Source organism: Oncorhynchus tshawytscha, linkage group LG03 (genome assembly GCF_018296145.1).
Source record: "Oncorhynchus tshawytscha isolate Ot180627B linkage group LG03, Otsh_v2.0, whole genome shotgun sequence".
NCBI classification, from domain to species: Eukaryota; Metazoa; Chordata; class Actinopteri; order Salmoniformes; family Salmonidae; genus Oncorhynchus; species Oncorhynchus tshawytscha.
Genome location: NC_056431.1, coordinates 40479578 through 40493349, shown reverse-complemented (window position 1 = coordinate 40493349; position 13772 = coordinate 40479578). Strand labels below are relative to the sequence as shown.

The window sequence follows — 13772 nt, the reverse complement described above, 5'->3', positions numbered from 1 at the left end:
TTCTATTAGGCCGTTTGATTACCTGACATCGGGTGTGGAGAGAAATAGTAAAGCTGCAGTGATGTGGAAACATAAAAAGGAGCTAGAGAGCTGCATTTTAATTGCCGGGTTTCTTACCTAGCGTTGACAGATGTATGTTTACCCTTTAGGAAAATTGTTTATTTCAATTCCTAATGGGAGTACGGGCCTCGGGTTCAACACTGTGAACTCTCGCCAGTCCTTCTCGTGACAGTTGCTATGACATAATGTGAGAACAGCCCCATCCTCCTGTTCCCTCGATTCAATAACTCTGCATCTGACTCCAGTTCAGCTGATGTGATCCGTAAAGCTCGGGTCCGTTTTTATCATTATGTGGGAGTCGGAGTGTGTGAGAATACCTCATTGCTTTTCACTCACCCGTGTCACAGCTAATCTTCCTGACTAATAACATTCATCTGCCTTGTGAGTTTGTTTTAAGAAGTCAAACAAGCACTCTTGCCAATCCCAAGCATTTGTGGTCTGATAAGAAGCATGAGACAGGACCGTTGCTCTTAAAATGTAATGCATCCCATCTCCAGTAAGTCAATTACATTATTAAGTCGAAACCATTTATATATCAATGTCTGAAATGTCACTGTATATCTGTGATTCAATCAAAATACCAATTATTTGTAGTTAGATGCACCTTTTTTAGCCATAGCGTCATGGAAAACTAAAATGTAACTGCCAACATACTGTACACAAAATACCATAATGGCTGCACAGATTAAGTATAGAAAAATGATTGAAAGCCTAATAATTCACACTGCCCTAAAAGCGGGGATTGAACAGTAGCTTAATGCCCACAATGTGAGCTGTCTTCACTGAAGTGTGAGAACTTGACTCCGACAGTCCAGCGTCACCGGCTTCTGGGATCCTGACATCCTACTGCCAGTTACTGATGATGTATTGGCAACGTCTCTATGGAAACGGATCACAGGGGAACACATCTTCGGCGCGCTATAGTATACCTACACAGATCTGAGATCCAATGATTCCACACCCAAGTGCAAGTGACATGGGCAGATCCAGAACTTAGCAGACACACCGAGTCTTAACAACCCCTGATTATCTGACGTGTCATGGATCGTCAAACCTGGGGGGATCTGCGAGCCAGGATCATAGCTTTGAAATTGGCTCGGCAAGCTGCTCACAAAAAAGGGACCGGTTTTTACAGCAGGAGGTGTAGACTCGTAAAAAAAAAAGAAAAAAGAAAAAAGAAGCAGACCATGTTTGAGTTCCTTCTCCAAGTCCTGTGTCATTGTCAAAGTGAAAGGGCAAACCCTCCTCGCCCAATTCAAAAGCAAGGCTTTTATATCACACGAGCAGCCGAAGCAGCTAGAACACTGGCAAGGACGAATCATGCGGTCTGAATATGGCTCCGGCAATATGTATGATGAAGACATTTCTCTGTCTTGAACACCATGCTGTGTTCCAGTGTCAATACAAACCAGGACCGACCTGAACAAAGCACTCACTATGAGGAACACAATGTTATCAGTGTTGAATATGAAAGGATAGGGATCTCTATAAAAGCACACATATCGGAACTACAAAATCAGATAAGCAATCAATCTTCCACGTCCATGCAATGTGTTCATTATTCCGTCTCCTTTATCAGTCACGGTAATGCTCCTGGACACGATAATGCTGAAACAGAGTCTTATCACGGGAGAAAGGAGGATGCACTACCATCTACGCCATCAAGAGCCCTCCAAACAGTGCCTTGCATGAAATATCACAGAGATAACCAGAGACCAAAATAGAAAGGGAAACACTGATAAAGGACATGTATCCAAATAATCTAGTCTCCATGTGGGCCATCATGATCGTTTGGAGATAAGCTGTTCGTCTAGCTTTGTGTGGACCTCAAGTGATATTATGAAGTGCATGGCCATAGATATAAAGGCTTTTTTTCTCACTTTGCAAAACAATACATTTCGTCCTCCTAATTCTCTATGCCGGCTATGGTGGATACGAAGTCGGTCATGACAAGGCTGGAACCCTAGCTGTGGAGAGTGGCTTGTGTTCAGCTCTCTGGTTCGTGTCGCCGAGCCACGGCACAATCGGCTCTAAAACTCAAATCCTGAACAAATCCTGCACAACACCGACGCACCGACGCTCTCCGTCACATGTGTGTCTTGCAATAAGTGAGGACCACATGAGGTCCATGCGCGCACTGAAAAACTTCAATGTCTGAAAATTGGTGGAGGCCACATGCTCTGTGATGAAACAGTGTACATAGCAGCCCCAGGCCAAGCCCTGTCATTGAATGAGACCTCACGTTGTCACTTATTGCAAGACAAACGTGTGACAGACAGCAGTGGTGCGTCAGTGTTGTGCACGATTGGATTTGGTGCTGTGATGGCGCCAGAGGGGAAGGCTGCCGTCTTATTGGATCTCAACCAACCCTGCTATTTTGTTTGTTTTGTACATAAGGTTGCTGATACAGTCTATTTTGACTGAAAAGAGCTTCTGGACATCAGAACTGGGATTGCTCAACTCAAACTGGACGAAGAGTTCTTCTCAAGGAGTCGGACGGGAGGGACATAATACAGAGACCCGACCAGGCCCAGATTCCCGTTATTCGATGGAGAAGGAAACTGAGATTTCGCGGAAAGAGATCCGGGTGCCTTGTGAGGCTCAGGCGACCAGGGGCTAATCTGCCCATGCCTTCCGTCCTGCTAGCTAACGTTCAATCGCTGAAAAAATAAATGGGACGAACTGAAAGCACGTTTATCCTACCAACGGGATATTAAAAACTGTAATATCTTACGATTCACCGAGTCATGGCTGAACGACGACATTAAGAACATAAAGATGGTGGGTTATACACTCTATCGGCAGGACAGAACAGCAGCCTCTGGCAAGACACGGGGCGAGGGCCTATGCATTCATGTAAGCTGGTGCACAATATCTAAGGAAGTCTCGAGGTTTTGCTCACCTGAGGTAGAGTATATCATGATAAGCTGTAGACCACATCTACCAAGAGAGTTTTCATCTGTATTTTTTTTATAGCTGTCAACATACCACCACAGACTGATGCTGGCACTAAAACCGCACTCAATGAGCTGTATACCCCCATAAGCAAACAGGAAAACGCTCATCCAGAGGCTGCGCTCCTGGACTTTAATGCAGGGAAACTTAAATCAGTTTTACCTCATTTCTATAAGCATGTTAAATGTGTAACCAGAGGGAAAACAATTCGAGACCACCTTTACTCCACATACAGAGATGCGTACAAAGCTATCCATCACCCTCCATTTAGCAATTCTGACCATAATTCTATCCTTCTGATTCCTGCTTACACGCAAAAATTCAAGCAGGAAGCACCAGTGACTCGGTTTATAAAAATGTGGTCAGATGAAACTGATGCTAAGCTACAGGACTGTTTTGCTAGCACAGAATGGAATATGTTCTGGGATTCTTTCGATGGAATTGAGGAGCACACCACATCAGTCACTGGATTTATCAATAAGTGCATCGAGGACGTTGTCCCCACAGTGACAGTACGTACATACCCCAACCAGATGCCATGGACTACAGGCAACATCTGCACTGAGCTAAAGAGTAGAGCTGCCGCTTTCAAGGAGCGGGACTCTAACCTAGAAGCTTATAAGAAATCCAGCTATTTAAACAGGTCAACATTCACAAGGCCACAGGCCAGACGGATAACCAGGACGTGTACTCCAAGCATGCGCTGACCAACTGGCAAGTGTCTTCACTGACGTTTTCAACCTCTCCCTGTCTGAGTCTGTAATACCAACATGTTTCAAGCAGACCACCATAGTTCCTGTGCCCAAGAACACTAAGGCAACCTGCCTAAATGAATACCAACCCGTAGCACTCAAGTCTGTAGCCTTGAAATGCTTTGAAAGGCTGGTCATGGTTCACATCAACACCATTATCCCAGAAACCCTAGACCCACTCCAATTTGCATACCGCACCAACAGATCCACAGATGATGCAATCTCTATTGCACTCCACACTGCCCTATCACACCTGGACAAAAGGAACACCTATGTGAGAATGCTATTCATTGACTACAGCTCAGCGTTCAACACCATAGTGCCCTCAAAGCTCATCAATAAGCTAAGGACCCTGGGACTGAACACCTCCCTCCGCAACTGGATCCAGGACTTTCTGACGGCCGCCCCTAGGTGGTAAGGGTAGGTAACAACACATCCGCCACGCTAACCCTCAAAACGGGGGCCCCGCAGGGGTGCGTGCTCAGTCCCCTTCTGTACTCCCTGTTCACTCATGACTGCACGGCCAGGCATGACTCCAACACCATCATTACATTTGCTGATGACACAACAGTGGTAGGCCTGATCACCGACAACGATGAGACAGCCTATAGGGAGGAGGTCAAAGACCTGACCGTGTGGTTCAAGGACAACAACCTATCCCTCAACGTGACCAAGACAAAGGAGATGATTGTGGACTACAGGAAAAGGAGGACCGAGCACAACATCATTCTCATCAATGGGGCTGTAGTGGAGCAGCTTGAGAGCTTCAATTACCTTGGATCCACATCACCAACAAACTAACATGGTCCAAGCACACCAAGACAGTCATAAAGAGGGTACGACAAAACCTAATAATGCTCACAAGACTGAAAATATTTGGCATGGGTCCTCAGATCTTCAAAAGGTTTTACAGCTGCACCATTGAGAGCATTCCAACAGGTTGCATCACTGCCTGGTATGGCACTACAGAGGGTAGTGCGTACGGCCCATTACATCACTGGGGCCAAGCTTCCTGCCATCCAGGACCTCTATACCAGGCGGTATCAGAGGAAGGCCCTAAAAATTGTCAAAGACACCAGTCACCCTAGTCATTGACTGTTCTCTCTGCTACCGCACGGCAAGCGGTACCGGAGTGCCAAGTCTAGGTCCAAGAGGCTTCTAAACAGCATCTACCCCAAGCCATAAGACTCCTGAACAGCTAATCAAATGGCTACGCAGACTATTTGCTTTGCCCCCCCTCTACGCTGCTGCTACTCTCTGTTATTATCTATGCATAGTCACTTTAATAACTCTACCTACATGTACATATTACCTCAATTACCACGACACCGGTGCCCCCGCACATTGACTCTGTACCGGTACCCCCTGTATATAGCCCCGCTATTGTTATTTACTGCTGCTCTTTAATCATTTGTTATTCTTATCTCTTACTTTTGGGGGGGTATTTTCTTAAAACTGCATTGTTGGTTAAGGGCTTGTAAGTAAGCATTTCACTGTAAGGTCTACACCTGTTGTATTCGGGGCATTGTGACAAATAAAATGTGATGTTTGATTTGATTTGATAACGATCTGGTATAATGAAGTGCTTCTCTACAGATGATGCCGAGCTGAAGCTTGGCCCAGAACCCATTCCAGGAGCGGATGAGTGGAAATGGCACACGCTATATGCACACCTGTGGGCCACACTCCTGGCTGCCTGCCAGACCATGACCCACACACAGCCAGGAGGACCGGGAGTTTACTTGTCCTGAAACTTGCAAAGGCATTCCAAATTCTCTGGTCTTCACTGCTCTCTGCCAAAATGATTAGAGCCTAATCAAAGAAGCTCTGAAAGAAGAGGTTTATCTCAGAGACGTTTCATCTACCCCCACAAATGGCATCCTGTCTGTCTGGTCGGGCTGACAACCATTTGCTTTTAAAGACAAGGGGCAGAGAGACAGGAGTGAGATGGCATGCACAGCTCTCAACAGAAAGCATCTTTGTCCTGTCAAACTGCAGGACCTCCAGGTGTGCTCACCTGAGTACTCCAATTTTGTCTTTGGGGAGAGAGGTTCACAGTTTAGCAGTACTAATAGCTGGCCTTCAAACTTGAAAAGGTTTGATTTAGTTAAACATCCCTCTTCAGATGTGCGTGTCTGAAATGAATTGATTATACTTCAGAAAAAAATAATCTGTCTTGTGTCTTTTTAAGTCTCATACATCTCAGAGTACTGAACAAATAATTGTTTTATGATGACATATCCACTGCCTCAAGGTCCACAGGAAAAAATTCCAACTCTGACCTCCCTAATATCTCTGTTTTTACAACAGGCAATTGCAGACCTCCACAAGCTGAAGCTGAATCTTTTTTGGCTAGCTGAGTCATAACATTAGGGACTTTAGTTTTTTATTGTTGATTTCATTGAGTTACTTAACCACATTTTAGATATTAGTTTGTTACCAACAATAAAAAATGCTTTATTGAAAATAAATGTTGTGGTTCGTTAAGACATTTTTAGAGATTGTCTGATCAGTCATTACAATTGTTTTGAGTGAGTTTGCAGTAGGGAGGTGGTGATAGATAAAGAAAACGAAAACGTTTAATTAGTATGTAATTGTAGGCTAAGTATTACGAAATGCTTCACAGTGCGGTCAAGGTCAACAAAAGTATTACCATGTTATTACACTTGTCAAAACGAGGCTCTTTGAATAGTGGTTGTATCAATAAAGTCAAATTCAGAATTGCATGTATTTGAGTACATCTTAACATCATGCCAATCTTTAGCCAGATATCAACCATGGGCGCGTGCAAAACATAACCTTTACATAACATCATAATAACGTATTCTAAGAAACCATATTTACATTAGCAACTCAATTTGACGCACATGTTAATTGTTTGTAGCATGACTTACCACCATAACCCAATGATATTGACCGGACACAGGAGGATGAAAAACAGGGCTAGTTGAGTCCGAGATAATGGAATCGTCATGATGAGTGTCCTTAAAAAAACAACAACGTTAAATTAAAAAGTGAGAGGCGCCAATCCCCAATTCAATTAAGGTGTTGTTGTTTTCATTGGATTCAGCACACCCACTAAATGCTCAAAAAGTCATTTGAACCCCTCTTTGGATGCACCACTTAAAGTTCGATTACACGGTCAGGAGGGAAGAGACATCGTGATGAAATGTGTTAACCTCTTCATAGTCGTCTCTCTGGCAGATAGATTCAAGACTGAAACACCAGAGGCAGAGGTGACAAGCACGTCCTGACTAAAACACCCAAATTCCAATAGCACAGCGATTTTAATCTGGCAGCAAGGATACTACAGCCCCGGGGGTGATGGAATGTAGCCAGACCTTGGGCAGAAAAGTAAACCCATGGACCAGCAGATTCCGTGAGGACAATCAATGCTAACGTTTTAGTGCAAAAGTAATACAATCTATTGGCCTTGGCAACAACTGTAAATTTTTACTCGGCATCGAAGTGTCGGGTACTTTTCGATTCACAGGTAGGCGCAAAGCCCGCAAATTTATCCGGGTGTCTGCGCTCTAATGCACGTTTCAAGTGGGAATGTACTTCCTTTGCATAAAATATGCGCTCATCTCCCACCTGGTATGATGTCGCTTCGGGCCAAGTGAAGACCTATTTTGTCACTCAGAAAAACGGGATAATTAGTTGGAAGAACCTGACTGTGTGCAAAAAAATATGTTTTACATCAGAATGGCAGAGAAAGGGAAACATTTTCCCCTGTGTGTTTATAGTGAAGAAATTAGAGCTTTCAGGTGTTGCATACCTTTGTCACATTTGCCAATATCTGTTGATAATGTGAACATGCATACTTCTGGGGAAACGATGTAGACCCAAAGTTGTTTTTCCGAAATAAAGTAGACCAATAGACCAGTAAAGCCAACTTCCATTGCAACTGTAACAGTTGTGGAAAGGCAATAACTTTTTCATCAAAAATATTTATTGAGGGAGAGAGAGATAATATGTTTCTGCTCATCCATTCATCTATATTTGTATTTATTTATTCAGGACAAATAGCCTAAGGTAATCTTTGGGCTATTACCTCCGTCTGTGCTGAAATATATTTTATGATTTGTTTACATTATACTGTATGGAAAAACCTTCTCAGTGCTTTTTCTTTGCTGAGCTCACATTCTATTTTTTCATATTAGTCGTTAATAAATGATTTACAATCTTTTCACGACAAAAGGACACTTTGTGCCCATGTGTCATACATATTTTAGATAGGATTACCATCTACTTATCTCCTTTTAGAGTTGCCAAGGGCATCCCACTTGAAATTCAAGATCTCTGTCTTCATGTAGCCCATCAAAGATTCACCCCTGCATTCCAATACAGTGATCCAATCAATCACAATATAAACACAAGCAAACAGGTAATTTCACTAGTCTCATTTGCATTTTTCATTTCTCTCTCTTATAGCCCTGAGCAGCTAAGAGGAAAGAAGAGGAGCCTTGTCTACTATCTCATGTCCAGGTCTCTTTGATTCATACCTTTTGTTTTCCCTCCAACTTCAAAGGTGAGATATGGAAGAGTTTTGTCTAAGCCGCAGGTGTGTCACTGTAATGATAGTTCAATTTATCATTAGATTAAAAAAAGAAAAAAAAGTGATATCTGGCTGATTGTGTCATCAATGGGTCATGTGACAAAGCAGACATTGAATCTAAAGTTTTGTTGTTGTTGTGTGACCTACAGTAAAATCAAGATCACATGTCGGACACAATTAAAAGTAGACTGAACTGTGTATTTTCTGTGCAATTTTGTATCAAGTTTGAAGTCTCTCTTTATTAACCACATGCAGACAGTTCATGTCCCAGCTTTGAGTGCAATACATTACATTTGACCTAATCCAATAAATTGGCCTACGTAAATCTACCCTTACATTTTTGGAATTCCTGCAAAAAAAATGCTCTGCTATTTATATGAATTGCACTCATAATCATATAATAAAGTTATGAAAATTGGGTTATCACTCCTCGTCTATATTTAACTGAGGCATAATTGCAAGCATGACTACTCCACTTGTAGTCCCCCCTCCCCTCTCTCTCTCTGTATGGGTGAGTGTTTTTGTTAGGGAAGACTGATTCTTCATACTTGGCTTAAACTTTATGGACAATAAAGATCCCATTTCAAAGTACAGCAGGGTGTTGAGCCTGGGGCCTTGGCTGAGTGTTCCTGGGAACAGCCCTAAGCAGAACTAGAGTATGTCTTTAGCTGACAGTGCTTCAACAATCCCTTGTACTGCTAGCATGTGCTTCATACTTCGCGCTTGCAACGTGGCTCAGCGTACTCACCTTTTCACACTGCCTTCGTCCAACCATGACCTACTGTCTGCCATGGGATTGCACCTCCTATCTCTGGTTACCAGAGCCTCATCTTTCTACCACACATTAGCCCTTTGTTTCTCAAATCTTACAAAATCCCCTTAATCTGGCAAAAAAAAGCCTGTCAATGGATTCCCCTGCGATTGTCATCCAAAATGATTCGAAATCCCATCACACATCATATTTTATATGCCAAATTAAATTAAGGCTAAGTCAAACTTGCATGATGTGTATGTGCCTTGACCTTTTTAAACAAACCACAGTCATTTTTTTCATAACCGGTGAGGAAATGTTATTAGAAAACATCAATATTGCCACATGATACCACATATCTGTCTGTTTGGAAAAATAAATTGTGTTGTTGTCATATGTCATATGATATGATGTCCTGACTACAGCAAATATTTTCATCAAAATTGTGTAAATGTTTTTAGGAAAACAGTAAATTGCTCAGAGTAAATTGCACAGAGAAAAAAAAAGGATTTTCTCGTATTCTCACATAGGCAAGGCCCGTTGGTGTTGACACCTACAAATCAATGTCACTTGTCTGCACTGTCACCTATGACCCTTTGCGGTGAGTCCAGACCGCGTGCTTCCTCGACACAAACCTAATTCCCATGCAGATTACGCATTCTGACTGTAAAAACGTGTTACATTTTTTACTGATCATGAGCTCACCCCCTCAGCAGCAAATTGTCCCCTTAGAATCGGGCCAGCCTATTGAAAACATAATTGATTCCAGCGGTTTTCGCATCTTCCAAGTGCGTCACTTTTAATACTCCATAATAGCATCACTGTTGAACTTTTGTTTATTAGATTAGGTTTGGTCCAATCAATTGCGTGAAAGTGAGACCCACTGTCTCTCGGATAGTGTCGATCTGATAGTGTGCCTATCACTTACACGCACAGCTGCTTTTATTTCACCAAGATCTGTCCTATTGGGCAGGGTCCTTTTACACAAAGCCATGGCACTACAGATGTGTTCTTATCTTGGGCCTGTGTTGAAAAGACAAAAGAGACAAAAGGAGATAACATTTGCTGCTTCTGAATTTTCGCTCACTCAACATGTGTCTCCGTGTGCTGCCTTGCGTCAACAGTGCCGGTGTCTTACAAAGGAAATACAGTATTTATGTACTACTAGTGAATCTCTCCCGGGTGAGAATGCTCTCTCAGAGGTCTTTTCCTTGTGTTGCACGTTTGCAGGGAGGTGATCAGAAGTTAACAGGCCACACACGGATCACTGGAATGATAACTCCAGGTCATGCACAGTGCTCACAATGAGATGTACAGTAGTAAAACATAGTCGGGCCACAGTGTGCAACCGTGGGAGAAATGCATTCCCTAGCATGTACAACAACATTGATGATAATAGTTTCTTTACTTTTGAAAAAAAAAAACATTTCCTTTATATTACTTTTCTTTTCATTACCTTCACTACATTATTGTTCATTATGATACCTCGTGATTGGTATGTACAGTGGGTACACTACATAGTCAAGCCCTGCTACTTTGGAAATATTTGTTTTATTCGTTTTGTCTGGAAAAACAATGATATGGTTTATTAGTATATAGCGCCACATTGTGGAAATATATGTAAAGGACGCTTCAGAGAGAAGAGAGGAAAGAATTCATGACTAGCCTTGGCTACACTGTAGTGTGAGCTTTGATGTCATCAATTATTTTATGAGATGTGCCATGAACTTATAAACATAGAGAGAGATCTTATTAAAACACTATACGATTCCATGCAGTATTACAGTATTCTACATTAAGGATAATGTGGATGATACAATAATTTTCAATATGCTACATTTAATCTCTCTGAACGTTCTGCGCCCCCCTGAACCGGTCTCTGGTGTCACAGGTCTGAATCAGCATGAAAACCAGTAGCCTACTGCTGCGGCCGTCCAGGGGACCATAATTGATGTGATGATCGTTGCTTGCGAGTGCGACTTTGGTAATCAGCGGTTGAGTAGTAGAGTAGCCTCAGAGGCGAAGCGAAGCCCCACTCCCGTCAAAATCTATCCACGCGAGAATATAGCGATAATCAGACCATGTGGGGATTTTTTTGCATGGAGGTATTTGAGAGTGTCGGATTTGGTCAGCAAAAATATGTGATTGCTAATTTTCTAAGTGAGGCTTATTTGATCGAATACAAGTGCCATAATATATCTAGGTTGTTATGAATATTCTGATATAAGTGGACGCACGTGGCATTTTGGCAACTTTGAGAAAAACGACTTTATATTTGAGTTGTTTCTGTCGTTCACACACGAGTATCTGCCCTCTCATTGGCTACAATGTTCCCACCTGATCTCACCTCCTTTTCCTGTCTTTGCAACGACTCCCATTGTTAGAGCAGAAACAAGACTATCTCGTCATTATATATCATTTTATTTAACCTTTTTTTTTAAACTAGGCAAGTCAGTTAAGAGAAATGGTTATTTTACAATGAAGGCCTGCCCCAGCCCAACCTTCCCCGAACCCAGACAAAGCTGGGCCAATTGTGTGCCTCCCTATGGGACTCCAGATCCCTGCTGGTTGTGATACAGCCCGGGATCAAACCAGGATCTGTAGAGACACCTCCAGCACAGAGATGCAGTGCCTTAGACCGCTGTGCCACTCGGGAACCTAAACACATTATATAGAGTATCTCTGATAGCCTACTCAAAATATGTTAGTGCCGGAAGACACATTTCAGTTGAAGGCATTCAGTTGTACAACTGATAACGCATCCCCATTTCCCTTTCCCTATTCAGAATCCTACCCTAAACCCTTACCCTAACCTTAACCCTCACAATAACCTTAAAGGCCCATTGCAGTCAAAAACATGATTTTCTGAATTTTATATGTATTTCCACACTATGTGGTTGGAATAATACTGTGACATTTTGAAATGTATGATGCCCTTTAAGTTTAAGAGATGTTTGAAAAGACTGCCTGAAATTTCTGCCTGTTTTGGAGGGAAGGAGTTTTGGCCTGTCTGGTGACATCACTAGGCAGAAAATGTGTTAATAGACCGATAAGAAGGAGAGTTTCAAACCTCTCTGCCAATAACAGCTACTTTTCAGATTTCATCTCCCCACTCAGACGACTCTCAGACAGTCCTAGTAAAAAGCCATTTTTGTGTATTTTTGTATATTTTTATTGAGAAAATTCACAGTAAGGTACTTAATTGTTACCCAGAAATATTGGTATTGAGATTTTTTTTAAACGGCTGCATTGAGCCTTTAACCATAACCATAATCCTTACCTAACCCTAACCTTAACCCTTAACCATTGAAATTCAATTGGGTAAGGGCTTCCCAAGGATCCCGATAGCAAGGAACACTCAAAATAGGTTGAACTTCCGGTGATTTGGTGCACGTCTGCCTCGTGAAAATGTTATTGATTTAATTTGCATACCGCATCGCAGATGCATTTGGAAATCTTCATGAGCAATGCATGTATGCAAAGTAGCCAAGGTTACTACCAGTGCAATCTGTTGCTTCAACGGGGAGGTGAAGGGCAAAAAGTGAAAATATGTGTCAAATGACATGGTGCATTTGGTCGCATGTTGGTTCTTGCCAAGAGGTGGACCATAAACAGCTATTGGGAGAGGGTGAAGCAGATCCTTTTGCACCACCCAAAACCCCTCATTTCTTATATACTAAAACAAATACACCAAGTGGTTAACCAGGTCCATTCACGTATAGGCTCATGTATAGGTCGGTGACTTATCAGCACCTCCCAAGCTCCTCACTTCTTCTCTGAGTGGACTTGTGGGATGGGGGTGCGTGCGGTAGTGAGTTGTTACTGTTATTGTAACTTGGTGTGTTTATTGTTACTGTTGGTTGTAGTTGCTGATTGATGCTCCCATATTTAGCTCTATTATACAGTCCTTTGCTATGAGTGATATTATTGCTCCAGTTGTGCTATTGTTGTTAGTAGTCCATTGCATTCTGTCTTATTCTGGATCCATGAGCTTATCCTGTGTCACAGAACCACATCCTTTCCACGCCCCTATCTGTTGTTTGTGTGTCTCTATGACAATGAAGTGATCTAACTTTGAAGTTGCCTTATTCCCCTCTGACCAGGGGAGGTACTAGTGGGCCACAGATCAGCCCAAACGGAGAGTCACTCTCATTCAGGTAGGTTAATGCTACCATAAGTTTTTTTTAAATGGGCCTATTACAATAATATTTTGGAAATATGGCCTATTTTGCAGTGTAACATCTACAAGTTTGTTTTGTAGTGTCAGATCTAAATGAGTGTCCACTATCATCCATTTATGTACCCTAGTTCCCATAGCCTCTAGTAAGGTGTTGGGGCTTATAGGACAGTGACCTGGCCTGAGGGGCTGTGACCCCTACTGGCCTGACCTGGAGAAAGATATGCAGTGTTGTTTTAAACACATAACAATATCTTTCTAATCTAGGGCCGTTTTAGGGACATTTTTGCAAGGTAAAAAAAAAGTGACAATCAGAGAGCGTTATCCTCTAAAATTGCACATATCCTCATAGTCCTCTATTTAGTCTCGTAGGGAAGGTTTCTCAGACACATATTATGAAAAATACATACATAATCATTATTCTATTATTTAATTAGCATTTGTAGGCCTGTGACACCCCAGGCCCTTCATAAAACCAGGCCAAGGTTTCCAAGTCAAGAAGACAACAACAATGTGCTT

General features: G+C 42.3%; 1 protein-coding gene across 1 annotated transcript in view; it reads right to left on the bottom strand.

Moving 5' to 3' along the window:
• The window catches only part of LOC112235519 (protein Wnt-6-like), a 29576-nt gene extending 22340 nt beyond the window's left edge, over positions 1–7236 (bottom strand). Inside the window, exon 1 of the mRNA XM_024403976.2 lies at positions 6662–7236. Within this exon, the coding sequence (XP_024259744.1) occupies positions 6662–6741 (80 nt within the window). The 5' untranslated portion in view covers positions 6742–7236. The remainder of the gene's footprint in view (positions 1–6661) is intronic.
• Between the last annotated feature and the right edge of the window lie 6536 nt (positions 7237–13772).